Below are 27,573 nucleotides of genomic sequence, written 5' to 3'. Positions count from 1 at the left end.
CAGCGCCACCTCCCAAGGAAACCTTCTGCGAGGGTCTTCTCCGGAGCCCTGCCTCGGTCCCTGACCCCGCCTCGGGGCCCCCCAGCTGCGCTGTTTTGCCGCCTGGGCCCTGGGGCGAAGGACGCAGGTGCAGTACCAGCTGGCCGCCTCCTGGCTGTGCTGCGCCCGCCCTTCGCCCCCTCCGGCGAGCAGCGGGTTCCCCGGCCAGCTGGGGGAGGAGCTGCCGGCCGGGACCCTCCCTTTTCGGGTTGCACCCGGAGCGGCTGAGCGCCCAGGGAGGAACCCAACCGACAAACGCACTCGCTGCTGGGAGGCCGGAGGAGCGAGACCAGCCGGGGAGGCCCAGAGCCCAGGTAAGGAGCTGGCGCGTCCCCCTGTGCCCCAAGGACTGGAAACTTCCCCGGCCCCTGGCGAGGAGCCGGGGGCTGATCCCGAGGCAGGAGCCCGGCCGAGGCAGGGCGCAGCGGGGAGCCCAGAGCCCGGATCCTCCTGGCGCCGCGTCGTGCGCTCGGCTCCCCGGGCCCGGCTCGCCAAGCGCGGGGCGGGATCCCCGGCGCACGGGCCTCGGGATCGGCTCCCTGGCGCGGGGGACCGGGGAGTCCGGGGGCCCCTTGCCCGGAACCCGGCGCGGGGGACCGGGGAGTCCGGGGCCGCGGCTGGGTGTGGATGGCTCGGGCGGGGGAAGGGCCCCGCAGGGGAGGCGCTCGGCAGCGGTTCCCAGGGCCTGGGTCAGACCCTGCCTAGCCCGGGGGTGGGACGCAGGGGCCGGGTGGGGTCGGGCTCAGGCGGCCGGGGGCACAGGGGACTGGGGTCGGTTTGTGCTGCGGGGAGGACGGAGGGCTCGGGAGAAGTAACAGCTTGGCAGAGAGCAGGGAAGGGCTGGGCAAGCTCCCCACATACAGCCCTTCTGGTGCCCCTCGCTCCCGCCCCGCAGCCCCCTGCTAGCCCAGCCCTGCCCCCCACAGATCTGCTGGTGCCCCTCACTCCCGCCCCGCAGCCCCCTGCTAGCCCAGCCCTGCCCCCCACAGATCTGCTGGTGCCCCTCACTCCCGCCCCGCAGCCCCCTGCTAGCCCAGCCCTGCCCCCCACAGCTCTGCTGGTGCCCCTCACTCCCGATCCGCAGCCTCCTGGCAGCCAATGCCGGGCTCTCCTGCCCCCCCCAGCTGTATGAGAATTACTTAGCCTACACCCCTGAGGGGTGCTTATCACAGCGGGTGTGGAGGAATAAGGCCTGGGAGAAGGGTGGGGCACATCTGGTCTGGAGGAAGCTGCTGCTCCTTTCCCCATGACCGAGGTTTCCCTGCTCGCAGGTGCCGAGTCCATATCAGCTGCATGGGGAAGGGGTCAGGCCAACCCCCCCATGTCATGCTCCCTTCCCAGTCTCTCACCTCCTGCCTGTTTCCCATGCCCCTGGTGAACTCTCCTCTCATCCAAGGCATTCCCAGGGCACCTCTTGTCCCTAGAGCCAGACCCAAGCATTAGGAGTTGACCATAGGCTCCTAGCTTCAGCTGCTCCTACTTCGTGGGTCTGTTTCTCCTGTCCCTTACGCCAGTGTAAACACACTGAGTGCAATGGAGTCACTCTGGAGTCACTCCACTGTGAGTGAGAGGGGGGTCAGCTCATGTGGAGGTTAGCTGGGTTGCGCCTTGATCACACGCTGCTCGTTGCAGTATTAGGCACTCCAGCAGGCCCCCGGCGTGGCTGGAACAGACCCACCTAAGACATGACTCACTCCTTCCCTGTTTTTATTTTTCTAGCCTGGGTGTGTAGCCGCCCTGGGGTGAGTGGATCCAGGGGCCCAGCGATGGGATTTCTGTAAACTTCCAACTCACCCCTCAATCCAGGGAGGCTTCTGCTCTGTAAAACCTGAGAGTCAATAATAATCGGCAGTAATTAACATGGCTACTAATGGGGGTTAATTTTAAACATCAGCAGGAAAGCGCTGTGTAACTGACGTGACATTTGCCGCACAGGGTTCATACTGCTTTTGTATCCCCCCCCCAGCCAGCCTTGTCTGTTATAAGGGCAGGGTAATTACCAGCTCCAGGAGACATGCCCACGCTAGCTCCGATGGAGCTCGTCCGCTAGAGATAGAAGCGTCGCTGCGGCTAGCAGGACACGCTAGCTGTGCGGAGTAGGATCCAATCTGAAACCCTCGGCGTGTATTGGGGCAGGCAGCCTAGGGTGACCAGATGTCCCGATTTTATAGGGACTGTCCTGATTTTTGGGTCTTTCTTATATAGGCTCCTATTACCCCCGTCCTGATTTTTCACACTTGCTGTCTGGTCATCCGAAGACAGCCCGTCCTGCCATGGCTACACGGTTGCTTTTAGTGCTCTAGCTCCATCAGATCTAGCCCGGGTACGTCTGTCTGAGCTGGAAATCACACCCCCAGCTCCTGTGTAGACATACGCATTGGGTGTGCACAGCTCCTAGGGGGTCCTGATCTCAGCTGGGGCTGCCGGCCCCTGGCTGGCTTTTATGCTCACCTGATCCCCAGCTGATCAGTCTCAGCTGGGAGGTTAGGAGGGGGCTTCTCCACTTAAAGGGCCAGCACCCGTGACAGCTTCTTTAGGAGGAGAGATTAAAAGGATTGGGACTGTTCAGCTTGGAAAAGAGGTGACTAAGGGGGGATATGACAGAGGTCTATCAAATCGTGACTGGTGTGGTGAAAGTGAATGGGGAAGAGTTCTTCACCTCTTCATGTAACACAAGAACCAGGAGTCACCCGATGAAATTAATGGGCAGCAGCTTTAAAACAAACATAAGGAAGTATTTTACACACTCACTGTCAACCTGTGGAACTCCTTGCCCGGGGATGTTGTGAAGGCCAGAACTATAACTGGGTTCGAAAAAGAATGAGCTAAGTTCCTGGAGGACAGGTCCATCAATGGCTATGAGAGAAGATGATCAGAGATGCAACCCCCTGCTCTGGGTGTCCCTAAACCTCTGACTGCCGGACACTGAGACTGGACGACAGGGGATGGGTCACTCGCTAATTGCCCTGTTCTGTTCATTCCCTCTGAAGCACCTGGCGCCAGCTGCAGTTAGAGACAGGACGCTGGACTAGATGGACCATTGCTCTGTCCCAGTCTGGCCATTTGTATGTTCTTAAATTAATAATAACAACAACAATACGAACTCACTTCTCTATAGTGCCATGGCAGGATTTAAAGCACTGCCCAGCTGTTAAACGGACGCTGTCAGAGAGTTTATTAGAGAGACGAGGTGGGTGGGGCGATATTTATTGTCTTCTCTCTAAGGTCCTGGGACCGACATGGCTCCAGCCCTGCTGCAGACAACAATGGAGAGCGTAGATTATTAATAGTTATTGTTATTCATTTGAACTCCATGGGAGGGCTTGTTGAGTGATGTTGCTGGGCTGCACAGGGGCTGGCCTGGTGACTCGTATGGAGAATATTCTAATGCCAAATAAATCGAGGGTGTGGTCTCGCCTGGGTCGTGTGTGCTGCCCTGGCTGTTGAAGAATGAGGGGCTCACGGGAGGGCGAGGCGGATGAGCCAGGCCTGAAAAAACGTGGGTGTGAAGAGCGATTGAAAAGCCTGGGACTGTTGCCTTAGAAAGGAGAACCCCCATCCGATAGTGACCGAGAAAGAAGCTCCCCCAGCTGCCTGTTCTCCCTGTCTCCTAACACAAGAACCAGGGACAGGCGATGGAATTGAAAACCGATAAAAGGCAACTGTTTTAACGCGGCGTGGAATTCACCGGTGGAACTCTCCGCCGCATGAAGCTGTTGAGGCCAAATGCTTCGCAAGCTTTAAAAAGGGATTGGCCCTTGATGTGGACACTTCTAATAACTAATGCCAACGTAGATTGTGGCGGGATCTTAAACCTCCTGCTTCAGGGCTTGAGCCGACCGCCAACTGTTAGAGATCAGGACGGGGCTAAGGTGAGGGGATCTGCTGCTGCGCGGTTCTTGCACCTTTCTGTGCCGCATCTGGGCCCCGTCCCTGAGCCAGGCGAGAGGGACCTCAGCTCTGAGCCAGTCTGGCTCTTCCCAAGTTACTCCCAAGCACAAGGATTTTCAGGATCAGGCGCTAACTTTAGGCCATAGCCCAGCTGATCTCGTCCCAGTGTTAGCAGGCACGTTTCCCCCGTTGAACCAGTGAAGCGCTTGGATTGACGCATACCCCAGCGACAATCTCCTGCTGCTACCTGGCAACTCGGGTGGCTGTTAACCCTAGTGCAAAGTCCAGAGGGGCAGGGCGCTGCTTGACACGGCTTTGCACAGGGGGTGAATAATGGGGCAGAGCCGGATCGGGCCCCGTACTGCCGGGCGCCAGGAGCGGGCTGGCGCACTCAAGCGGTGGGAGATGCGGGGAGTGAGCCGCGCTGCCGCCCTGGAGAAGAGACGGGCGGATGAGAGGGGAGCAGATGCCCAGCTGGGGGGAATCGGCATCGCTCTGTGGCGGACGTCCCGGTGGGATGGTGCCCGTGTGGCGCTGCGCTCGTTGATGCCGGCTGAGGATCGGGCCCATTCGTCACGTGTTGCTGGCGGCGTTCTCGGGGACAGAGGTTGGGACCTTCGCGTGTTTCTACTCTGATTTCTTGACTCTGGTTTGAATCAGCGGTGAAGCCGCTGCTGCCAGAGTCAAGCCCCTCCGTAGTTAACCTGACGAGGCCCCTCTAATTAATTAAACGTCCTTCAAGCGGGAGCAGGATCATTGTCCCCCTGCTGTGACAGGGAAACCGAGGCGCACAGGGGGCTCGTCGAAGGGGATCTTGTGTTGGAAGCATGTGGGAGGGTTAACGTGCAGAGAGAAGGCGGGCAGGGGGCAGGGAAGGCCTGGCACAGGGGGCGTGAATGTGCCGGTGACTCTCGGAGATGGAGGTTGTAGCAGGGGTTGGTTGGCTTTGTGCTTGGGAGCTGCCCGGGGGGGCTGTTGTGGTTGGCTTTAGTTCCCCATTCGCCCAGGCAGGAGGATCCCCAGGCTGTCGATGCGCTGGCTGCCCGCCCACACAGCGAATTAACGTACAGCAGGGAGCGCGGCCCGTGGCACCGCTGCAGCAGCGCTGTGTGTGCTGCCCCCAGCCGGGGCCTTTTGTGGCTTCTCCTGCCACCTGTGCCCACCTGCTCCTCCTGGCTGGCGGGCTGCCCGCCCAGGGGGAATGCGGGCGTCCTTCCTCCCTGGGGCATGCTGCTTGTTCCCCTCCCCTCCCCCCCCCAGTTTTTGATCTCTGCCCTCCCCTCCCTGCCTGCCCCCAGACAGCAAGAGCAGCAAGCGGAAGTAGGCCCATTACCTCCCCATGGCTCTTTGGATGTCTAGCGGAGTGGGGGGGCCCAAGGCGCCCCGAGGTTATGGACCCCTTTGCCATCAGCCGCCAGGCCCCCTCCTCTGCAGGGCGCGTCGCTGGTCTGTTGACCCGCTCCCCGTTTCCTTCCAGGCCCTGGAGCCCTGCTCTCGTCCCGCGCGCTGGTCAGTGGCCGGGCCGAATGCCCGTTGCGGGCAGACTCTGGGCTGCAGCGGGGTTTGGATCAGAGCCCGGGAGAGCCGCTAGCCGGCAGCTACATCCCTCGTGTGAGCCCCGGGGTGGGACGCTGGGATAACCTCACACACAGACTCCTCCTTTCCCCTAAACTAGCCCTGTCTCTGAGACCCTCCCCCACAGCTCCTGAACACCGGGGTCCCTCCTGCCCCTGCCCCCCGCTGAGTCTCTCCAGGCCACAAGGATACTACAGGGTGATCAAAGCCGGGGCGTCTACACTGGAGACCTGGCCAAGCTGCCCCACACATCACAGCCCCTGTCAATAGCCAAACCGGACAGGCCACTGGATAAACCCTCTGTGACTGCAGCGTGGGCCATCCTGGGCAGCAAAGGGCAGAGGCGTGGGGGGCCGCCCAAGGCAGGGCTGGGTCTGGGGACTGCCTTGAGTTCTCTCGGGATCCCTGTACTGGCTGCGTGTGGCCGAGCGGGGCCATGACCCGTCCCCGGGCCTGTTCTGCCGGAATTGCAGGCTGTTGCTTCACGCGCCTGACAGAGCGGTGATGGGGCTGGTTCCCTGGGGGGCGAAGGGGGTGGGGGGTTCTGCTTTCTGGGACCGTCGGCATCTGGGCAGCAATCGGAGCCAGCCAGGTGGTGGGGGAATCCGTGCACTCCAGTGAGAGTGGGGGGCCCTGGATCGGGCTCGGGGGGGGGGGGGACGGACCCCAACACCTAGCGGAGATGGACGCTGCAGCCCTGGGTCGCCCTGCCAGCTGTTCGGAAGGGCCCTTCCCCCTGTTCTCTGCAGCTTTCCTCGCTGCCAGGCCTTCCCTCTCCTGGCAAGTGCTTTGAGGCTACGGGGATGGGCACGATGGGAGGAAGAGGGTTACTCTGTGTCACACACACACACCCCCAAGTGGGACGAAGGGGAGGCTCACAGGGCTGCTTGGGTCGTGCCAGGGTTGGATGTTGGGGTACTCGTGGCAATCCAGGAGGCAACCAGCAGCATCGCATCCCTGCAGTCCCCCAGGAGGAGATGGTGGCTGGTTAGATGGAGGCCCAGGGCATTTTGGCAATTCATTGATCTTTGACTATTAGTGGTAAATATGCCCAATGGCTGTGATGGGATGTTAGATGGGATCTGAGTTACTACAGAGAATTCTTTCCTGGGTGCTGGCTGGTGAGTCTTGCCCACATGCTCAGGGTTTAGCTGATCGCCATATTTGGGGTCGGGAAGGAATTTTCCTCCAGGGCAGATTGGCAGAGGCCTTGGGGGTTTTTCGCCTTCCTCTGCAGCGTGGGGCACGGGTCACTTGCCGGAGGATTCTCTGCACCTTGAAGTCTTTAAACCACGATTTGAGGACTTCAGTAGCTCAGACATAGGTCAGGGGGTTGATACAGGAGTGGGTGGGGGAGATTCGGTGGCCTGCGTTGTGCAGGAGATCGGACTAGAGGATCATAATGGTCCCTTCTGACCTTAAAGTCTATGATTCTATTTGAATGGATCTGTTCTTCCTGGCGGGTGCCACTGACAGATTGTGCAGGGGGGCGTTGGGGAGGCTGGGTGCTGGGCCTGGAGCACCCAGCCTGATCTACAGGGCAGCTGGCCGGAGGGGATGTGAAATAGGATCTGAGGGGACATCCCAGGGTGCGCCTTTGTGTTCACAACCAAGGGAAAATGTCCAGGATATGACCCCCCCCCCCCCCCCCCGCATTCCCGCCCACCAGCCACCTCTTCCCAGAGCTGGCCAGGCAGCAGGGGTGAATTTAGCCTCTGTCTGTCTCAGCAGCAGTTGGGATAAATGGAATGACCCTCTCCTCCCCCCGCCCCCTTTTGGACACTAGCTCTGTCTCCGTGACCCATTCACCCCTTGGCCTGTGGCAGCAGGCAGGGGCCGACTGGGCCAGGGGGCTTTGTGGTGGGGACACCCGTCTGCTGAGAACTTGGCTGAGACCCACCAAACTCCTGTCCTGCAGGGGCACCCAGCTCTGCCCGAGCTCACCTGCAAAACCAGAGCCTGGAAGGCATCTTGGTACCTGATGCCCCCTGCTCTCAGCGGACTGGGTGCCCAGTACCCACGGGGGAGAAGGTGGGGCTGAGGTGGGGAAGCAGTAGGGTGGCTTGTCCGGGGATCGGCCCTTCACCGGACGGATCAGACCCAGCAAGTGGGGGATCAGCGTAGAGGCCAAGTGCAGCCGGGGGCAGGAGCTGCCGGCTAAGAGGCAGCGTGAAGACGAAGCCTAGAGCTGTGACCCAAGCACTGTCCCTCCGTAGACAGAACTGATCCTGCCCAGCGGCTCCCAGGCCTGGCCCTTGCACTGTCCCAGCTGCTGAGTGCAGGGGCGTTTCCCAGCAGGCTGAAGGCCTCAGTGTGAGATGGGAGCCCTCTTGATTTGTTACTCCAGGTTGCCATGGGGTGGGATGTAACTATTAACCCAGAGGGTGCTGGCATCTTCCTGATGGCCCACTGCATGACAGTGTGTGCAAATCAGCTACCAAGAAACCCAGCAACATGGCCTGGGAAAGTAACTGGGGCGGGCACCCAGGCTGGCGCTCACAGACCCAGCTAGGACAGGGAGTGGAGATCTGCCTGCGCCTTGGTGGGCTGGGGGTTAACTCCCCACACTCGGCCGCTGCTTGGGGGAAGGTGGCCCCGAGGTTTGGTCTCAGGCCCCGAGGTTTGGTCTCCGGTTCCTTGTCTCCTGCCTTGTGCTATCAGCACTGCCCAGTGATGGTGGCACCATGCGGCTCCTTGCTGCTGAGTCACCCCGCTTGCGTCAGAGCTAGAGGGCGCGCCGAGGAGGGGAATCTCGTGTGTGGAACAGGAGCAGCGGGCGGGACAAGCTGGGCGGCACAGAGGGCTGTGACAGGGTTGCGTGGCGCGGAGGGCAGCGCCCCTTTAAATGGCTGGTGAGCCCGCTAGCGGCGCTCGTCGTGCTCTGGGGCACGGAAGCTGCAGCTGGCTCCGGTGGGTTTGTGCAGAGGTGCTTGTCGGGTGCAGCCGTGCCTGGGTGGCTCCCGGGGTTTTGGGCTGTGTAAAGAGCAGAAGAGGCTGGTTGTGATCGGTGCCTGGCAGCGCGGTGAGGAAAGCCCAGTCGGAGGAGGGCAGGAGGGGAAGGCATCCTGGTGGCTGAGGCTGGCGGGGGGGGGCTAGTGTGCTGGGGAACGGTATCCGATCGCCTGGGGACCGCCAGGGCCGTTGCTGGAGGGAGGGGGATGGGACGGGGCAGGAGCGAGCTGGGTTCTAGTGGGATGCAGCCGGAACGCCCCTGCTGTATTGCTGGACTCGACTCGGGGATACCGGTGGAGGCCCGACAGCAGACAACCTCTTCGCCTGCTGCATTGGGCAGAGCTGGTTGCCCCAGGCTGGGTTGCAGGATACGCGGCAGACCCAGCAGAGAAGCCAGAGCACGGGGCTGCGGATCAGCCCTCACGCAGCCCCCGCTGCCCTACCCAGCCTGGAGGGCTTCATCCCGGCTCCTGTCCCCACCACGCCCAGAGACCGAGAGCTCGGGTACTGAATCCACATCCTCCCCCGACGAGCCACCGGGCTGGTGTCGTCTGAGCGCTCAGGGCCTGTCTTGCTGGCTGTCGCTGCCCCGGTACAGCCTCCTCCGGGCCAGCAGGTTGTGAGATCAAATCCCCCAGCTCCTGTCCCAGGCGGGCGAGCTATGCCACCAGGCGTAGGAGGTTCCTAGACAGGATTAGAGGGAGGCCCCAGCTGGAGGGTAGGCACGGGGCCGGGCTAGTTACTCTGGACGCTCATGGAGCTGGCGTAGGAGAAAACACATTCCACTAGACTGGCATGATGGGGGGCTGGGGGAACAATCTCTTCCACGCGCTGCCCCGGTATTGGTCACAGGGTGATGGAGGAGGTCCCAAGCAGCTGGTGGGGATGGGGCCCTCCCTTGTCAGGAAGGAACAGGGCAGCTTGAAGGTGTCTGGGGAGCAGGGGGAGCAGTGGAGGGAGAAAGGCAGGAGCAGGCTGGGGAAACCAGAGCCCCCGGGGAGAAGAGCGAAGTCTGCCAGGCCATGTGGAGACGGAGGTGGCAGAGGTGCCCAGCGGATGAGAAGGGGCAGAGAGAGAGCTGGGGACCAGAGGAAGTCTGGGGGGCTCAGGGGGCAGGCAGGGGAGAGTGCGGGTAGCCTGAGGGGGTAAGGAGCAAACCGATAAAGGCCAGGCGGCCGTGGTGGCTAAGACGGTCCACAGGCGGGTGCAGGAGGGGGATGAGCTGCTGGGGCAGGGGCCTAGGTGGAGGGAACCTGCACTGAGGCTTGGCCGGGGACGGCCAGACATGGGGGAAAGCCTGGGGAGACAATCAAAGACTGAGCTGGAAGAGGGGGCAGGGGGAATCGGTCTCTGCCAGCCGCCCCACTGAATGCCGACCCCTTTACCCTGCAGCCCTCTCCTCTCTATCGGCGGCTGCTCACTCACCAGGGGCTCCCCTGGGAACGGCGCTGGCCGGGCGTGATGGGCGGGGAGCAGCTGCACAGGGCATCTGGCCATGCTGTGAGTGCGTGTGGTGGAGCATGAGCCGGGAGAGGGGGCGGGGAGGGACCAGGAGGCCCATGGGGAGCTACATTCCTGGAAGCCTCCGCCAGCAAAGAAGAGCCAGGAATAGAACTGGCCGGGCTAGAGAGGGGACCACACCTGCGCCTGGGCCGGCCAGTTGCCGGGAAGCCGGGAGGGAGGTGTGGCGGGAGTTGTCCAACCGTGGAGCCCGGAGAGCCGGGACGGGGCCTGGGTTTCCCCGGGAGGGCCAGGCCATTGCGCCACAGACACGAGACGTGGTGGGGAGAGGGCATCCCTGAGACCAGTCAGGCTGGTTTCGTTACGCACCAGTTTGGTAACAAGGGACGCGGCTCCTCCCAGCCACAGCGTCGGGCCCTGCCTAGGTTATTCTCCGGCTCCCAGCCCCAGAGCAGGGAGCGTCATCGGGAACACATGGGGCCAAGCACCCCCTTGGGCCAGCATGCAGGAGAGGAGGGCAAACACCTCCCTTCCTCCGGCCTGTGGCTTGCTCCGGGGCGTAGGCCGGACGCCTAGAGGGAGGCAGCAGGGCACATGCCTGGAGGCCGAAACTCAAGTGCCTGGGGAACTTTTACCTAAAACCTTAGGCACCCTGTGACTTTCGACAGGAGTTTTGTGGATGGCAGCCGAGCCTAAACCTGGGGCGTAAACTCAGACTTAGACACCTCCGTCCCTGTGCGATCCCAGCCCAGAGAGCCCCCGGTTCATGACGCGGTTTCTGAGGTTGGGAAGACGGGGGGTTGCGTTTGCGGGGGACAGAGGCAAACCCAGGTCACCAGCCTGTGGGCCAGCAGCTCTGTTATTTTCACTCCCCACTGCCAGGTCGCCCAGGCCACAGCATGGTGTGTGAACCCAGCCCTCCCGTCCCCCAGGGAACTGGGGATGTTTCTCACTATCTGATCAACAGCCCCCCATGCAGTGGGGCCCGGCAAAGCCTGTGCATCTTCTGCTTTCCCTTTCAGCTCTCGAGTTGTTCCCCAGCTGGGTTTCTTGCCCTTTTCACCTGGGTCTCGCTTGGTATCAAAGAAGATAAAGAACAAAACAGGCCTGTTAAGTCATTAGGGAGGAAGCAGCCCCGCTTAGTGGCTAAACCCCAGATCTGGGGTCTGTTCCTGCCTCTGCTCCGGGGTCCCACCCAGCACAGGATTGTCCCTGACTGTACATTTCCTAGGGTTTTGTTTACACTCGTTGTAAAAGTCCCAGGCCACGGGGCTCCCAGCCCTTTCCGTGGGATCTGGCTCTTCCCAAGCCTGATTTTCCATCCGGATTTCCTTCGGCTCGCCCTAGTCCCTTTGTCCCTCAGCCCCTGACACACTGCGATCACATCTGCCCTCTGTCACAGCTCAGCCAAGCCACACCTCCTGGCTCTGGCTTCATGGTGGGAGGCCTCTGGTGACAGAGTGAAATTCCCCTTTTGCCCAACCGAACAGAGGGGAGACAAAAGGCAAGCGGTGGGGACTGTCGCAAGGAACTTGCCGGCCATCTGGCCAGGCGCAGGGGGAAGTTGAGACGTACGCAACAAAGCCATGAGAGGATCTGGGCCCTGGCAGTTCCTGTTGTGTTTTAATTCCTGAGGGATTGGCCCGAGCTGCCCATGCTGGGTTGTCACCCGACCCCCTCACCTGTGCTCAGGCTCCGTCACGCTCCCCGGTGACCTGGGACAAAGAGCAGTTCCAGATCCTGCCCTGTGACCGATACGCCTTCCTTCTGTCCTGCAGAGCAAAGCCAGGAAGGGGTCAGGCCCTGAGCTGCCCACCTGTCCTCTCCTTTGTCTGCTGGGATGCTATTCGTTTCCTTTCCCCCGCGACTCACCCGAGCCGGCTCCACGTTCCTGGGTCTGTCCTGCATCCTGGGTTCAGAGCCCCCCCTGGTTATCCCAATGCCGTGCTGTAGAGACATGGCACCACGTGCTGACGGCACCATCAGTGCAATTATTTTGTCCTAGGCATGAGGGTGGCAACCGGTGGTAGGTCATCCCTGACCTCCGGGGACTCGAGACTCCAGGCTTTCCAGGTCACCAGCTGGGCAGTTTATTTTTGGCTGCACAGTCATAAAATTAACAAAACAATACAGAGGACGGGTGTACATAGCACCCCCCCTCCACACACACACACACATACACCCTCTCCTAGAGGACAGGCCTGATTCAACCTGAAAGAGACACGCTTTACCTCTGGGCCCTGCATTCAGGTTTCTAAAAGCCCAGACCCGCTGCTGCCTTTCCAGAGTGTGTTTCAATTCCCACCCAGCTCATCTGAGGAAAGAGTTCTGCTCTGCCCTGCCCAGTTTGCCGCCCAACCCCCACAGGGTTTGGCTGGGGACCCCGCTGGCCCAGTGAAATTGACTGGAAAGAAAAGTGAAACTGACTAGACCATTTTCACTGTCCAAACCCTGCAAACTCTCCTGTCTCTGCTGATCTGCTGTGCCATTGACTCCAGCAGCATGAAATAAGTGCCCATGTCAGTGTTTGCAGGACCAGCACCTGAGCAAAAGCTCAAACAAGCAACGCAAGTGCCTAGAATAGGTCCGAAGAGCTTCCCGCGTAGGATCTAGCTACGTACTTGTATGGCCCAATCGCTGCGATATCTGGGCACCTATTGAATCCCCAGGGGTTTCCTCTGTGGGTTGTGGGTACTTCTCTATATGACGAAATCATGGGCTGGCTAATGAGAGACCCACAGGCTGAACCTCGTGTTCTCAGGGAGCGGCGCGGTAGCTGCTGGGTGGGGCCTGCCCTGTTATAATTGGGACGCTTGCAGCTCCCCAGAAGGGGATATCCTGCGTTTGCTTCTACTAGATCCAGGAGGGTGAGTTTGCTTGGGGCAAGTCAGATGAGGTGAGCTGGGGCTCCGCAGGGAATTCTACCCTCTTTGCTCCCTAGGCACAGGGTGGGGTTAGTGACTAATGGGGCTTGGTCCCCAGTGGGGCGCCTCAGCTGATACATAGAATATCAGGGTTGGAAGGGACCTCAGGAGGTATCTAGTCCAGCCCCCTGCTCAAAGCAGGACCAATCCCAACTAAATCATCCCAGCCAGGGCTTTGTCAAGCCAGCTAAGGAGGGTGCTTGTGCCCCTTGGAATGAGCTTCTGATCCCTTCATCATCACCCCAGCAGCTTTCAAGCAGTCCTACAACCCACCAGCCCTAGTGCTGGAAAGCTTGGCCTAGCGGTTTGTGGGTTTCTCTAGCTGCTGCGTGTGCCCCTTTCAGGGACCCCAAAATCAGCCCCTGCAAAGCCAAGACATCTGGCAGAATCTCCCTGAGAAGGATTGTTGCCTTCCTGTCCTGTAGGATCAGCCTCCCGCCCCACTTTGTTCTAACCTGCAGCTTCACCCCAGCCTTGCCTTAGGAGCGGAAGGCTTTGGCTCTGACCGGTGGTGATTTGATGTGGTCGTTTGCTCACACCCTGCTGGGGCAGCCGACTTCCCCTTACCTCTGTGTCAAAGGCAGCTAATCCGAGCAGCCCTTTCCTCCCGGAAGTATGTGGGTAGAACCAACTTGCTGTGATAATTCATATGGGCTTAACGACGCCCCCGCGGTGGGTATCAGTCAGCATATCCCTCTGCTGGCTGGAATCAGAACTGCCAGACTGGGTCATAGACCCTATACTGATCGTGGAAAGGGGGATTCTCCTGTGCTCCTGTTGGAGGGACTTCTGCTTCTCTACCTGGAATGGCCTAGTGCTGGCCACACAGCTGCTGCTGGGAATTTCAGAGTGGACGTTCTTAGATGGGCCAGAATTGTCTATAGTATTTTCCTCGCCTCATGTGCCACACAGCTGAGGGTCGGGAGAGGGTCTCAAACGTTACTTAACCCCACCCACATGGCAGGGAGGTATTTATTATCCCCGCTCTCTAGATGGGGAAACTGAGGCACGGCGAGCGGCAGTGACTTGCGCAAGATCAGGCAGCGAGTCTGTCGCTGAGCTGTGAATTGAATCTGGGGGTGTTCACACCCGGTCTCCTGCACTAACCACTAGACTGACCTCCCTCCAGGAGCCGCACAGGAAACCCCCAGCCCAGGCTGGAGTCCTAGTCCTTCAACCACTAAATCGTCACCCCATTTCCTACCAGCGTTCTAATTTTTAGCTCATCAGATAGGAACATTTGAGACATGGGATGGGGGTGAGGGATGGGAGAGGCCTTCAGCCCTTCAGGAGGGATGTCGTTAACCTCTTTAAAACTAAAAAGGTGAGACTTATGTGGAATGTGTTACAGGGAAACCGTCCCCCAAAAGAACCTTCCCCCTTGTGCCAAGGACCCTCTGGCGAGGGTGACGATGATATCTAGCTGTGGTACAGCGCTTTTCCTTGGTAGACCTCAGAGCGCTTTACAAAGGATGATCCTCCCCACTGCACAGATGGGGAAACTGAGGCACGGAGCGGGGACTTGACTGGCCCAAGGTCCCCTAGCCGGCCAGTGAGGGAGCTGAGAATAGAACCCAGGTGTCCTAGGCTCTATGCACATGGGATTAAGTGGAGGAAAGGAGGATTTGTAAGACATAGGAAAAGGCAAGCCATCCCGGTGCAGCTCTGGGACTTCAAGGGGACCCGTGGAGGCTTAAGATGTTTGCAGATGTTAAATACTCTGGGTGCCCCCTCCCTCCCCCCCCACCCTACTATCTGCTGTGACAGGCCTGAAAATTAAACTGCAGGTTGGCTCAGGTTCATCCGTGACCTGGGGTCTGTGTCTCCTCTCGCACCAGCTGAGTCAGGAGCGAGGGCAGCGAAGTTGGTGGGGTTGTGCCGGCGTAAAAGGGGTATAAGGATGCTCTGGATCTGGCCCTTGGCTTCCGACTCCTTGGGGCCACCAGGCAACCTGCTCTCAGTGCTGAGGCAGGGGTCTGTCTTTAGGTGCCCAGAGAGTAGTTATCAGTGGTTCACAGTCATGCTGGAAGGGCATAACGAGTGGGTTCTGTTCAATATCTTCATCACTGATTTAGATAATGGCACAGAGAATTCACTTATAATGTTTGTGGACGATACCAAGCTGGGAGGGGTTGCAAGTGCTTTGGAGGACAGGATTAAAATTCAAAATGATCTGGAGAAATGGTCTGAATTAATAGGATGAAATTCAATAAGGGCAAATGCAAAGTACTCCACTTAGGAAGGAACAATCAGTTGCACACATACAGAATGGGAAATGACTGTCTAGGAAGGAGTACTGCGGAAAGGGATCTGGGGGTCATAGTGGATCACAAGCTAATATGAGTCAACAGTGTAATGCTGTTGCAAAAAAAGCAAACATCATTCTGGGCTGTATTAGCAGGAGTGTTGTAAGCAAGACACAAGTAGTAATTCTTCCGCTCTACTCCGTGCTGATTAGGCCTCAACTGGAGTGTCGTGTCCGGTTCTGGGTGCCACATTTCAGGAAAGACGTGGACAAATTAGAGAAAGTCCAGATAAGAGCAACAAAAATGATGAAAGGTCTAGATGACCTATGAGGGAAGATTGAAAAAACTGGGTTGGTTTAGTCTGGAGAAGAGAAGACTGAGCAGGGACATAACAGTTTTCAAGTACATAAAAGGTTGTTACAAGGAGGAGGGAGATAAATTGTTCTTCTTAACCTCTGAGGACAGGACAAGAAGCAATGGGCTTAAATTGCAGCAAGGGCAGTTTAGGTTGGACATTAGGAAAAACTTCCTAACTGTCAGGGTGGTTAAGCACTGGAATAAATTGCTGAGGGAGGTTGTGGAATCTCCATCATAGGGGATTTTTAAGAGCAGGTTAGACAAACACCTGTCAGGAATGGTCTAGATAATATTTAGTCCTGCCTTGAGTGCAGGGAACTGGACTAGATGACCTCGCGGGGTCCCTTCCAGTTCTATGATTTTCATGTGTGACAACTGCTGGGAGAGGGCTCTGGCTGTGTTGCATGGCCCCAAATGCAAAGGAAGGAGCCGTCTCTAATGACAAGCTGCCCATGAAGCATAGTGCAGCCCTGATGCCCTGTCTCTTCCCCTTAGTGTAACTGAACATACATTACTAGGGGGATAATTAACCTGTTACGGGTGTGAGAGGGAGACTGGGACATGCGTCACAAGCCTCTTACTGCATCAGATTCCTGCTCCCGCTCATCCCCTTGTGCCCTCCTTGCCTCGCCTCCTGCTTGTAACCAGTCTGGGCCCGGTGACTGGATAAGTCTCACGCACCCAGAGCTGGGACTAGAACCCGGCTCCTTGGCTTGGAAAGCTGTCTCTCTGCCACTTGAGCTAACGGAGAGCTCCCGTAGTGGGCATAAGGAGTAGATCCATTGTCCTTTCTGCAGGCCCTGCCATGATTGCACCACATGATCACTCACGACACAGCTTGTGCATTACACACACAGGCCTGGCTCCCTTTCTGCTTCCTTGCGTCTTTCTCCTGCTCTGTGCCTTCACTCATGCTGTGCCCTTGGGACGGCTGGTTCCTGCCTATTCACTATGCGCCTCTTTCCCCTTTAAACACTTGGTCTCCTGTCCTGGACTCTGAGCTCTCCAGGACAGGGACCGTGCCACATACTTCTATAGTGCTACGTATGCAGGGGGGCATCCTGGCTCCATTGAAGTCAGGGGGAGTTTTGCAATTGACATGGAGGCTAGCCTTTCACTCATGGCCTCAAAGGCGTCTGGGATCCCTGCACGGCATTGCTCCACTCGGTGAACTCCCAGCTTCCGGAGAGAGGCTAGCTCATTGTGGGCACCATGACTCATCCCTCTCACCTCCCACTAGCTGGTGCTGCTTGGCTGCAGGGCACGGTGGAGAAGTAACATCCCCCCAGATCGCTAGTGGCTGGATCAGTAGTAATGAGGAGAGCGACTGTCCCCATCCTGTGGATACGCCCTGCACTTGGGAGGTCAGCGGGGGCGCTGCCCACAGATCGGTGCCCTTGTGTGAGATCAAGGATCCCTGTCGGGCAATTAATGATTGTAGAACCCTGGCTGGATGATCCCAACCCCCCGACACGCATCACACACGGGGCCGTGTCTGCCAGCGTCCAGGCATCACGCTGCAAACTCCCTGGACGATCCAACACCGGCTTGTCCGACAGTCCTTGGAGCGTCCGTGCACGGGGTGATTGGGGGTGTCTGAAGCCTGGACTGTCACGGCTGGAATCTGGGTCCTGGTTTCCATTCAGTTCCCCTTAGACAGGGTTCGTGAATACTGAACAGATGCTACCGTGGTGAGTGGCAGCGGCTGCAGATGCTCAAAGCACTGCAATAGAAGGTGCTGCAGCTGGGGGATAAGCGACCCATTGACCCGCTGGAGTCTCCAACAAGTGACTGGTCATTGATCAGCCCTGTATACGTAGAACCTTCCTATCAAACGTGACCAGAATCTGTTCCCCAAAAGCCTGCGGCCTCTGTCACTGGCCAACCGTTTGGCTACGCGGTGACTGATCAGGGGCTGTCGCCTCTTTCTGGCCTGACCTGACTCTTGTCGTGGTGTGATCCCCTTTGGAGCAAAGTGCGATGAAATATACGAAGAACCGTAGCGTGATCTCTGGGCGGGTGACACTCCCCTTTAATGCAGTAGAGTGACACCCCCATTGTCCCACGGTGCTGAAATGTACCAGCTGGGATTCCAGCTTAGGGATAGCCGGTCTGGCTCCTGTTTGATCTCTGGCCCGACTCCCCTGGATTTAATGGCAGCAGGATTGGGGCCCCCATCGAAAATGCCGCCTCTGTCGTCAGGCTCCTGTCTGTGTCCAGCTGCAGTGAGGAGGGTTTAAAGGGCTCCTGGCCTCTCGTGACACGAAGCCACTGTTAGGGATTCGGGGCCATTTGTACCAGGGTTCCTGTTAGCTGGCTCCATGGCCCTGTCTCTCCCAACCTGTGCTCGCTGGCTGTGATGTTACAGAATCGTTGGCCCACCGCTGCATGGAGAGATCACTTGATCTGAACCCCGGAAGGACTTGGGGAGAGCGATTCGCTATCTGGGGCCCCGGGGCAAAAATTACTTAGATGATCGTTGGCATTTAAGACCCACCCCCTGAATTGACTCTTTGGTTATCAGGATCTGCCTTGCGCTGGGTCTCTTTTGAGGGTCAATAATAGTCTTTATTGCCCAGGCAGAAATATCACCCTGGACATCTTGGGAGGAGGGCTGTGGCCGGTGGGTCTGCGCTGAGCCGGACTCCGGCGCACAGAACCGCCGTGGCCCAAGCGTCGTGGCCTTTGGCTAAGGATCCATGAATTGTGCAGACAACAATGGCAGATTTTTCTCTCCCTTTGTCTCCAGGTGCTTGAGAGAGTCAGTTGGAGCCTTTGGGAGTCACCATGTCGTACCCCAATGCTCCCCCACCCTACGAGGACAAGAATCCCCTCTACCCCCCGCAGCCTGGGGGCCACCCGCAGCCCGGATCCTATCCTGGGGGCTACCCACAGCCTGCACCCTATCCTGGGGGCTACCCACAGCCTGCACCCTATCCTGGGGGCTACCCACAGCCCGGAGGGTATCCTGGGGGCTACCCCCAGCCAGGAGGATATCCCCACCCAGGTGTCCCGGTACCCCCCATGTCAACACTCCCGGTGAACCTAGGTAAGCTGAGCATTCACAACAGGGGGTGCGGTGCAGAAACCCACTGATGGCCCATCTGGCCCCATCCCCAGAGACCAGCTTACAGCTTCTGAGATCAGAGCAAACCCACTGGGCCGTCAACATGCTGAAAGAGACAAGGGTCCACCCTGGTTCCAGTCATTCTTGGTCCCGTTCTGCACAGAGGCAGGTCGCCCCAGGGACCGGGGCAGAGAGAGTAACGAAGGGCTGGATTCTGCTCTCAGGGGACGGGGTCAGATGGGCCGTCAGGGTGGCAGTGCCCATGTGGGACCAGAGGAGTGAGGAGTGCAGGGCAGAGGAGACGGTGGGGTGAGGGGAAGGGGTCTCTGGAAGGGCAGGGCAACGGATACGGTGACTCGGGCTCTGCAGGACCTGGCATGAGTGGGGAGATGGGGGGATTTCCTTGACCCCCCTGGGACGGATGGGCTCCGATCCGTCACTCACCCAGATCTGATAGAGAGGAGATGTCCCGGTAAGAGGTAAAATATTCCAGTCTCCAGTCCCATCGTGTCAAAGCTGGGCTGAGCGTGGCTGGTCCATTCCATCCTCCCCACCCGAGGGTCGGTCCCGTCGGGCAACGGGGCACTCATGGCCTGGTGGTCCCACCCAGAGGAGGTGGAGTCTGATGGGGGAGGGGAGGGCACCCTGAAACACACGACTGACAGGCCAAGCCCCGGGGGGGGGGGAAGGGTGGAGAAAGGAGACGGCGCCGCTAGAGAGGCGGGACGGTTAGTTCCCTGCGTCTCGTGCCAGATGCACCCCCGGCGTCACCCTACTGGGTACTGGGCCAGCGTCTCCTGTCTGGGCTCAGCCCTCTCGGCCATGCTGTCAGTGAGACCCAGCTGGGGCCGAGCGGCCGTTGGGCTGGGACGTCCCATGGGGCAGCCCCCTTCTAGCTCGAGGGGAGAGGCAGCCAGGAAGGGATCTGACACTTGGGCGGGGCAGACCCCGGACACGTGCCAGGTCAGCAGGGGCACGTGGAGAGCTGATGCCCCCCAACCGTGCCAGCGTTCAGGCGCTGACTCTCCCCCTTTTCTGCCCCCCCCCCCCCAGGGGACAGCTACGGCAGTGGTGGCTCGGGGGAGGAGGACGGGCTGAGAACAAGCACCATGGACGACAGGAAAGTGCGACACACCTTCATCCGCAAGGTAACTCTGGAGGGAGCCGGGCTGCCCTGCCCCAGGGGTGCAGGGTGGGTGAGCCGGGGGGATGGGTGGGGAGGGGGTGTCCCCCTCTAAACTCTGGCGCCTGGGTACCAGTGCGGGGCCGAGAGCCTGTGGCTGGCGTGTCTGAGAGGCGAGGCCAGCGGCTAGGGGCAGTGTCAGGCTCCCGTGGCTGCAGGGCCCCCAGTGCTGGCGGGGGCTGGGGGCACGGCCCTGGCCTGGGGAAGGGGCTGGGACTGGAGTGGCCTGGGCTACAGAGCCCCTCACCACGCTGGCCGGGCTAACAGGACACCCGGAGCCCGTTGGATGGGAGCCTTGGTAGGAGCTGCCCACCCTGGGGACTACGAGGGGCTCGATCTCCACGGCCCACCCAGTCCCTGGCCCCCCGACCAGCTGTCATTGGGGGCATGGCAGGGGCTGGCGCTGACTCCATCAGGAGCGGGAGTGAGAGCCAGCGGCTCCATCCACCTGGGGTGCTGGGCAGCTGGGGACAGCGACGCCTCGCGGCCGCCTTGGTGTGTCTGTGCAGGGAGCAGGGCCGGTGCCCGTGGGTGAGCGCTCTGTGCCTGTCTGTGCCCTGTGGGTGGGCCGGGCCAGTGCCCACGGGTGACCCCTCTGTGCCTGTCTGTGCCCTGTGGGTGAGCCAGGCTGGTGCCCGTGGGTGACCCCTCTGTGCCTGTCTGTGCCCTGTGGGTGAGCCGGGCCGGTGCCCGTGGGTGACCCCTCTGTGCCTGTCTGTGCCCTGTGGGTGGGCCAGGCTGGTGCCCGTGGGTGACCCCTCTGTGCCGGTTTGTGCCCCACGGGGGAGCAGGGCTGGTGCCCATGGGTGACCCCTCTGTGCCTGTCTGTGCCCTGTGGGTGAGCCGGGCCGGTGCCCATGGGTGACCCCTCTGTGCCGGTTTGTGCCCCACGGGGGAGCAGGGCCGGTGCCCGTGGGTGACCCCTCTGTGCCTGTCTGTGCCCCACGGGGGAGCAGGGCCGGTGCCCACGGGTGACCCCTCTGTGCTTGTCTCCTTCAGGTCTACACCATCATCTCAGTCCAGCTGCTGGTGACCGTGGGCATCATCGCCGTGTTCACCTTCGTGTGAGTCTCACCTTGTCCTGAGCCCTGCCCTCACCGCCAGCCCCCAGCAGCTGCTGTCCCAGGGGCTGGTCCCTGCTCCACGGGGCCCCAGGAGCTGGGACGTCTCAGGGACTCTCGGGAGGAACAAAGCCTTCTGCCCCCAATGCCCCATCCCCCCCGCTGAGGGGAGGGGCCAGAGCCTCGCCAGGGGGATGGAGGAGACGGGCACCGTCTCACAAGGGATGGAGAGTCCCACCCCAGGGCTGTTTAAAGCTGGGCTGGGTGCAGCCCTGTGGGACGGGCTGTGGGGGAGTGACCCTGCCCTGGCAGGAGTCCGGATGGATCCTGGCGGGTTTGTCTGGGGAGCTGGGCACAGAGCAGGGCAGGGTCCTTGCTCCCAGGCTGGGGCCCCCATAGCTGGTCTGCGCTGTGTGGGGGGCAGGCAATGGCTTGGGGGTGATGACGAGCAGGGAGCGTCTCACTTCCCAGCCTTCCCTGCTCGCTAGGGCCCGTGGTGTGAGCACCAGGGGGTGGAGACTGCGGGGGAGCAGAGAAGGGGCCATGTGGTGACGGGTGTAGCCAGGAACCGATCTCACGCTCTTCTCCCTCTTCGCAGCTCCCCCGTTCGCAACTTTGTGCGGCGGAACGTTGCTGTGTACTACTGCTCTTAGTAAGTATCACTCGGCCCTGGCCAGCTCCCCTCCCTGCTCATCCCAGGCTCACCTGCCCTGTGGCTGGGCCCCTGTGCGAGACCTGGCAGAGTCACCACCGCTCTGTCAGTGGCCTCCCTGCTGAGTGCCACGAGGCTTCTGGTGCCCCATTCCAGAGGCAGGGGGTGCTGTGTGGGGTGGCATGGGGAGGGAGAGGGGCAGTTAATCACAGCTCGCTTTCTCTAAGGCAAAAAACAAGGAAACTACGTGCATAAAACTCTGTGACAGCCACGTTCCAGCTGAGATCTGGTCTCGGGTGGGAACTCTGGCTCTTCGTGCAATGATGACTGGTCATGCCACTGTATCAGTTAACGCACGGAGGTTTGGATTTACAGAGGGAGCATTGTCTAATGGTTGGAGCATTAGCCTGTTGGAGCTGTCTGCTCAGACTGGCTCTACCACATCATCTGACCTCAGGGAAGCTGTTTCCTGGCTCGGTGCCTCAGTTTCCCCTCTGTGCAATGGGAGTAATGCTTCCCTACTGCCGAGGCGCGATGTGAAATGTAACGAATGAACTTCGGCCCTTCTGCTGCCGGCACGAGGCTCCGACTGGCCCAGGGCCGGGTGGGCAGCAGAGCTGGGAAGGGTCCCAACCTCTGTCTCTCTCTCTCTCTCTCCCCAGCGCTGTGTTTCTGGTCACCTACCTGGTGCTGGCATGCTGCCAGGGCCCCAGGTGAGTGTCTCCTTCACTGGGGATCAGAGAGGGCGGCCCCTCCCTCCCGCGCCCCGCCCTGGCTCAGAGTCCCCCGGGCACTGGGAAGCGGGTAGGGGGAGAGTGACTGAGGCGGGGGGCCGTGGCCAGAACGGGCTCTGGCTGCATCCGCAAGGGGCGATGAGACAAGGCTGCCCCCAGGGTCGATTCCTGTCCATCTGGGGCCATGGCCTGCCCTGACCCGGGGGTTGGTTTTTACGGGGACCCCCCTGTGCCCTGCAGTCTCATCAGGCCAAAGTGGTGCCCTCGCCCCAGGCGACATCACGCTGAGCTCACCCCCGACCCCCCGGCTCCCCCCCAGCCTGCGGCGCAGCGCCCCGGGCTCTGACTACCTGCCCCCTGACCTGTGTGTTCCCTGACTTCCCCCAGGAGACGCTTCCCCTGGAACTTCATCCTGCTGAGTATCTTTGTAAGTGGGGCTGTGGGGCCAGGTTGTACCGGGGGGGGGGGGGGCCCAAAGGTGGGAGTGGGGCTGTGGGGCCGGGTTGTACCGCGGGGGCCCCAAAGGTGGGAGTGGGGCTGGGTTGTACCGGGGGGTGCCCCAAAGGTGGGAGTGGGGCTGTGGGGCCGGGTTGTACCGGGGCGGAGGGGGCGTGAGCCGGGGAGTGGGGCCTGTGGGGAGGAGTGGGATGGAACTGAGGGAAGGCTCTGATGGCTGAACACTGGTTAGGATTGGGCCTGGGGTCACGTGCATGGGGGTAGAAATAGGATGTGCGTGTGCACACGTGCGTACGTACGTACCCGGGAAGCTGACACGATGCCTTGATCCCTCACTGGGGCTGGGTCCACAGCTAATCGCCCCCTTTCCTTTCGTTTGCTGCAGACGCTGGCCATGGCCTTCATGACTGGAACCATCGCCAGGTACTGGCTGGGGAAACCCCCTCTGAGCCCCTTCCCTCCTTCGCCTTCCCCAAGTTCGCCTGTCGCCCGCGTGGGGAAGGCGGTGAAGAACGTGTCCACCGGGCCACATGCCCCCGTGTCAGGGTCGCTAGCCCTGCCAGGGAGGTGGGCTCGGACGGAGAGGAAAACCAGCCCCACCCTGGTTCTAACTTAGGGGATCCCCTGGCTTAGCTCAGGTTGACGGAGTCGCCCTGGGGCCTGGACTCAACCAGGCGCCTCCTTGGGGCGAGTCGCAGAACCGCAGGCTGCCTGTGATGGCTTTTCTATAGGGCCCATGGGTGCCGTGTCGGAGCACCCGCCGAGTGCCACCCCCGAGCCCACGGGATCGCACTGCCGGGGAGCGAGCCCCGGTTCTTGGCTCCCATTTGCATGCGGAGGGGGAAGTGGGAAATCATTGAATGGCTTTTAAACTAACCCCCCCCCTCCCCCTCTTAACCCTTTGTGTGCAGCATGTATAGCACCCGGGCTGTCCTGATCACCATGGTGATCACTGCTATAGTGGCCATAATTGTCACCGTCTTCTGCTTCCAGACCAAGGTAAGGCTCGATGGGCTCCCTGCCCGTCCGGGGCAACAGGGACAGGGGGAGTCAGGGGATTTCCCCTCCTGAGAGCCCCCGCGGCATAGGCTGGGACTGGGTACGAGGCAGACGCTGCCTCATCCAGAGTGGGGTGCTGGAGCGGAGAGACCCTTCCCCTCAGGGGTCCACGCTGCCTGTGCCCAGCTCTGGGACTGACAGAGCAGGAATCGAACCTGGATCTCGTGTGGCAGCCCAGAGAGAGCTGGGTCAGCGCTTTGGGGTGTCCATTTCCCAGCGCGGCTCCCACTGGCTGCATCCCAGCTGGGCAGCACGTTGCCCTGCGTGCTGCTGACCCTCGCTACCCAGGCTGCCGCGCAACATCCGTCCCGTGCCACCTGACGCAGCCGAGCCGTGCTGACGTGGGGAGTAGACGGGCCCCGGGCTCTGGCGCCTCCTGTGGGGGAAGCCCTGTGCTGCGGGGTGGCTGCGTTCCCACCATGCTCCAAGAGTCCTTTTCTAACTTGTCGCTGTCCTGCTGGCAGGTGGATTTCACGTCATGTACCGGGCTGTTCTGTGTGCTGGGGATTGTCGTCATGGTGACGGGAATAATCACCGCCATCGTCCTCTCCTTCAAATATGTGAGTAGTGACTGGGGGAGGCCCGTTCGAGGACATGACACCAGCGCTGCCCTCTGCTGGCCCCATCCGTATCTGCAGTTGCCAGCACGGCAAGCGTGACCTACCGGAGTCTGCTCAGAGCCTGAAGCAATAGCCCCCATGGGTGGGTGAACTGCCCCATTTACACAGCAGAGATGTTGACTCTGAAACCTAATGATGGCAAATCGGAATGTCAGCAGCAGGGTGATTTCATTCCCTGATCCCTTCAGCTGATGCATCCAGCTGCCCTGGGACGGTGGGCAGGAGGTGAATGGAGTTACCATAACTTCGTCTCCCAAACTGGCCCTGCTTCAGTATCTTGCACCAAAGCAAACCTCGGTTCCTGAGCCAGCTGCTGACGCTTGGCCAGGGATGTCAGGGCATGTTTTGTTGATAGAGGGAAAGTTGCCTGGGAGATTTGGTCCCCAGGGTTCACTTTAAAAGGCAGCTATGGTATTTGGGGGGTGGGTAAAACCAGACCATCTCCCTTCACTCCATCCTGCAGCCATACCGCCTTGGTGTGAATATCTCTAGCAACGTGCCAAACTGCATTGACTGAGCAGGGTCAGGCCTGGTTGCGTGGACGGGAGACCTCTAAGGGAAGTTACAGCTGGGTGAGGTGGGGTGACGCAGTTGGGGGCGCTCTCCCCTGTGAGTTGGAGGTGAGCTGTGCTACGTGGAGCTGTGCTGTTAGCCAACAGCTGTCGTGCTCCTCCCCAGAGGTGGCTGCATCTCAGAGTCGGGTAAAGCAATCCCTGACACCTATGCTGCGGGATCCAAATAATTTTTCTCCAGCCCTGGGCTGGCGGGTGGCATTACTGGTCTGTGCCCTGGGGCTGCCGCTGCAGCCCTCTGTCCTCTGACCGCCCCTGTTTTTGCAGATTGCGTGGCTCCACATGCTGTACGCGGCCATTGGCGCCATCGTCTTTACCCTGGTGAGTAACGTGGCTCGCGCTCTGTCCCTGCTGGGCTGGGAGCCTCCCATGTTCCTGGGGGAGGATGGAGGCAGCTCCTGGCTCCAGCACATGGGGCTGACGATCTCGAGCAGCGTGGCTGACCCATCGCCCTGTCTCTCGTCTCCCCAGTTCCTCGCTTACAACACCCAGCTGGTGATAGGGAACAGGAAGAACGCGATCAGCCCCGAGGAGTACGTCTACGGAGCCCTGGAGATCTACATGAACATCGTCCAGATCTTCATCTTCCTACTGCAGATCGTGGGCCGCAGCTAGAGTCTCCACGGAGCTCCCGGCTGGAATTGCCCCGGGCCCAGGAGTGCTCCGGGAACACCTTGCCGCCTTCCTTTCCCTCATCCTTTCCCACTCCCCGCCCCGGCGTCTCTCTCCCCGGCCAACGGTCTCTGGTTTCCCTTCTCACCTGGGGAGCCCAGCATGGCTGCTCAGAGGGGTAGCAGGCGAGACTGGCCCGTCTGCCCTGCAGAATAACAAGGCTTTGCCCAGAAATGAAGCCAGTGTCAGTTGATTTCTGCCTGCCCTGTTAATTGCTCCGCTGCCCTCTGTGCTCCCATGTGGCCTCCTGTCTTTCTTCTCTCCGCACGCTGCCCCCGGGGGATGGGTCTATGCACCGAGTACATCCCTGTAGCATCCTCTCTTGTAGAGGTGTGTTCATGGCGCTGCTTCCGATCCCAGATCCTCTAGGCATAGCTCCCTGGGAAGTGAGGAATCCAGGGGCAGCCCCTGCCTGGCTGCGCGTTTCCCTGGGCCCATGACTCCGTTCTTTGCCAATGGGCTCCCTCCATTTCGGCTGCCTGGCGACAGGCTCCCTCCCCTTCTCTTGCCGCGTGCCTATGGGGAGGAACGTTCCTTCACAGCATCAAATTCGAATCCACTCCAAGGAGAGCAGAAAGACGGGGGCTTAGTCCTGGCTCCGCTCTGAACCAAGGTGTGCAGGTTCCCTCCGCCCTGCAGAGCGCCCTCCGGTGGGGAGGAGCAGCGGGGGCTGCAGTCAACGCACTGAGATGATTTTAGAGTGGAGGGGGGATTTGTCGTCTATCAGTACTTTTCAATTCCAGCCGGGTTTTCACCCTCCCCGTGAATACAGATCAGCCCAGGCTTCAGGGCGAACACCAATGCTTTGGGCAGTTACCTGTCTTAAGCTAGCCTTGTGTTAGGTAAAAACAAACAAAAACAAAAAGATCTACTTAGCCACGGGCTGGGGAGGAGAAATGGCCCACGCTAGTGCTCAGATTTTTGTTGTTTCTAATTCAATGTCTTTTATCCTTGGTAAGCAAAGGGGTTTGTAGCGAACTGCCAGACTGTATATTTGACTAGTCCGGAAAGCCAAACGACCTTGAAATAACACTGACGGGGGCAGGCCAACGGCACAAGGGGAATTTGCAAAGAAACGTGCTGTGTATATTGCTCGTGCTGTCTAGTAAGAGATTCGCTTATTGCAGAAGGAAACAGAACTGGGGCCGCAGGCAGCATTGTAAGTCACCCCCCCCCCCCATTCTAGAGGCTGGAACAGGTGCTTTACGTGGGGGCAGGATGGGGCGGAAACGCTGCGTTGGAGCACTCTGGCTCCCCCGGGGCAGTGCTGGTGAAGGGCGGGGGGCAGCTGAACCCAGAGCCAGTTCCCAGCTCCTCATGGGAAGAGCAGGCTCAGAGCTGGGCGGCTGGATCAGAATCCCCAGGCGAACGGCCTAAAGGGCAGGGTGTAGGGAGGGGAACTGGGGGTGCAGCCAGCGTTAACCCTTTGTGCTCCTTCCACGACGCTAGCGGCTTGGGCCAGCCTTGTTCACTCAGTGCCTTAAATCCCGATGTTCCCGGCGGGTGATGAGGTCAGCACAGCACATGGCAGGGAGTCGCCCCTTTCACGGGCAGCCCTCGTCACATCCAGGAAGGGAGAACAGCCTGTTCTGGAAGCCGGCCTTGGAGGCAGAGCTGCTGGTGAGCAGAGCCCAGCTCTGGCCTGGCTGAGGGCGGGGGCGTAGGCCAGCCGGGGTTAGCTTTGCTATGCAAAGGGCTTTTCGGGTGCGCTGCAGAGGTTAGTGGATTGGCTCAACCGCCCCCCTTGAGGACAGACCTAGAGACCCCTTGCTTGGGAGCGCTCCACAAACCACCTGCCGGGTTCGGAGAGGTCCCCAGCCATGCAGCAGGGGCGTGAGGGGATGGCTGTATAGCGTACGCTGTATTATATTCTAATGCTGCAGCCAGTGGGAGCAGCGCGGTCGGCTCCCGGCACCAAAGAACACAGACAAGTTGCACTCAATAAAGCGAAACACTGTGTACTTTTTCAAGCATCCAGCAGCTTTTGATTTTTATTCACGCTTGTGAAAGTGTCAGTGGTGCAGGGGAAAGAGGTGGGTGTGACCCCGGGAC

At 60.1% G+C, this 27,573-nt stretch overlaps 1 protein-coding gene across 1 annotated transcript; it reads left to right on the top strand.

The window, feature by feature from the left end:
- The first annotated feature begins 249 nt into the window (after window positions 1-249).
- TMBIM1 (transmembrane BAX inhibitor motif containing 1) lies at window positions 250-27,494 on the top strand. The gene is made up of 12 exons (XM_054043329.1): window positions 250-353; window positions 18,195-18,494; window positions 19,566-19,660; window positions 20,695-20,759; window positions 21,355-21,408; window positions 22,071-22,121; window positions 22,530-22,569; window positions 22,984-23,021; window positions 23,510-23,597; window positions 24,122-24,217; window positions 25,117-25,170; window positions 25,321-27,494. The coding sequence occupies exons 2-12, from the start codon at window positions 18,233-18,235 to the stop codon at window positions 25,462-25,464; spliced, it is 987 nt and encodes a 328-aa protein (XP_053899304.1). The 5' UTR covers window positions 250-353; window positions 18,195-18,232; the 3' UTR covers window positions 25,465-27,494.
- The last annotated feature ends 79 nt before the right edge of the window (window positions 27,495-27,573 follow it).

This window comes from Malaclemys terrapin, chromosome 11, assembly GCF_027887155.1.
Source record: "Malaclemys terrapin pileata isolate rMalTer1 chromosome 11, rMalTer1.hap1, whole genome shotgun sequence".
Lineage (NCBI taxonomy): Eukaryota > Metazoa > Chordata > Testudines > Emydidae > Malaclemys > Malaclemys terrapin.
Note: the sequence above shows the minus strand (reverse complement) of the source record. Positions and strands in the feature narration are given on the sequence as shown.

What these genes read in the sequence shown, in the direction of transcription:
- TMBIM1 (XM_054043329.1), top strand. Translation starts at nt 18,233, where the DNA reads ATGTCGTACCCCAATGCTCCCCCACCCTACGAGGACAAGAATCCCCTC. An exon ending in TCTTCTGCTTCCAGACCAAG is followed by an intron (nt 23,598 to 24,121) that starts GTAAGGCTCGAT and finishes TCCTGCTGGCAG; the next exon opens with GTGGATTTCACGTCATGTAC. An exon ending in GCGCCATCGTCTTTACCCTG is followed by an intron (nt 25,171 to 25,320) that starts GTGAGTAACGTG and finishes TCGTCTCCCCAG; the next exon opens with TTCCTCGCTTACAACACCCA.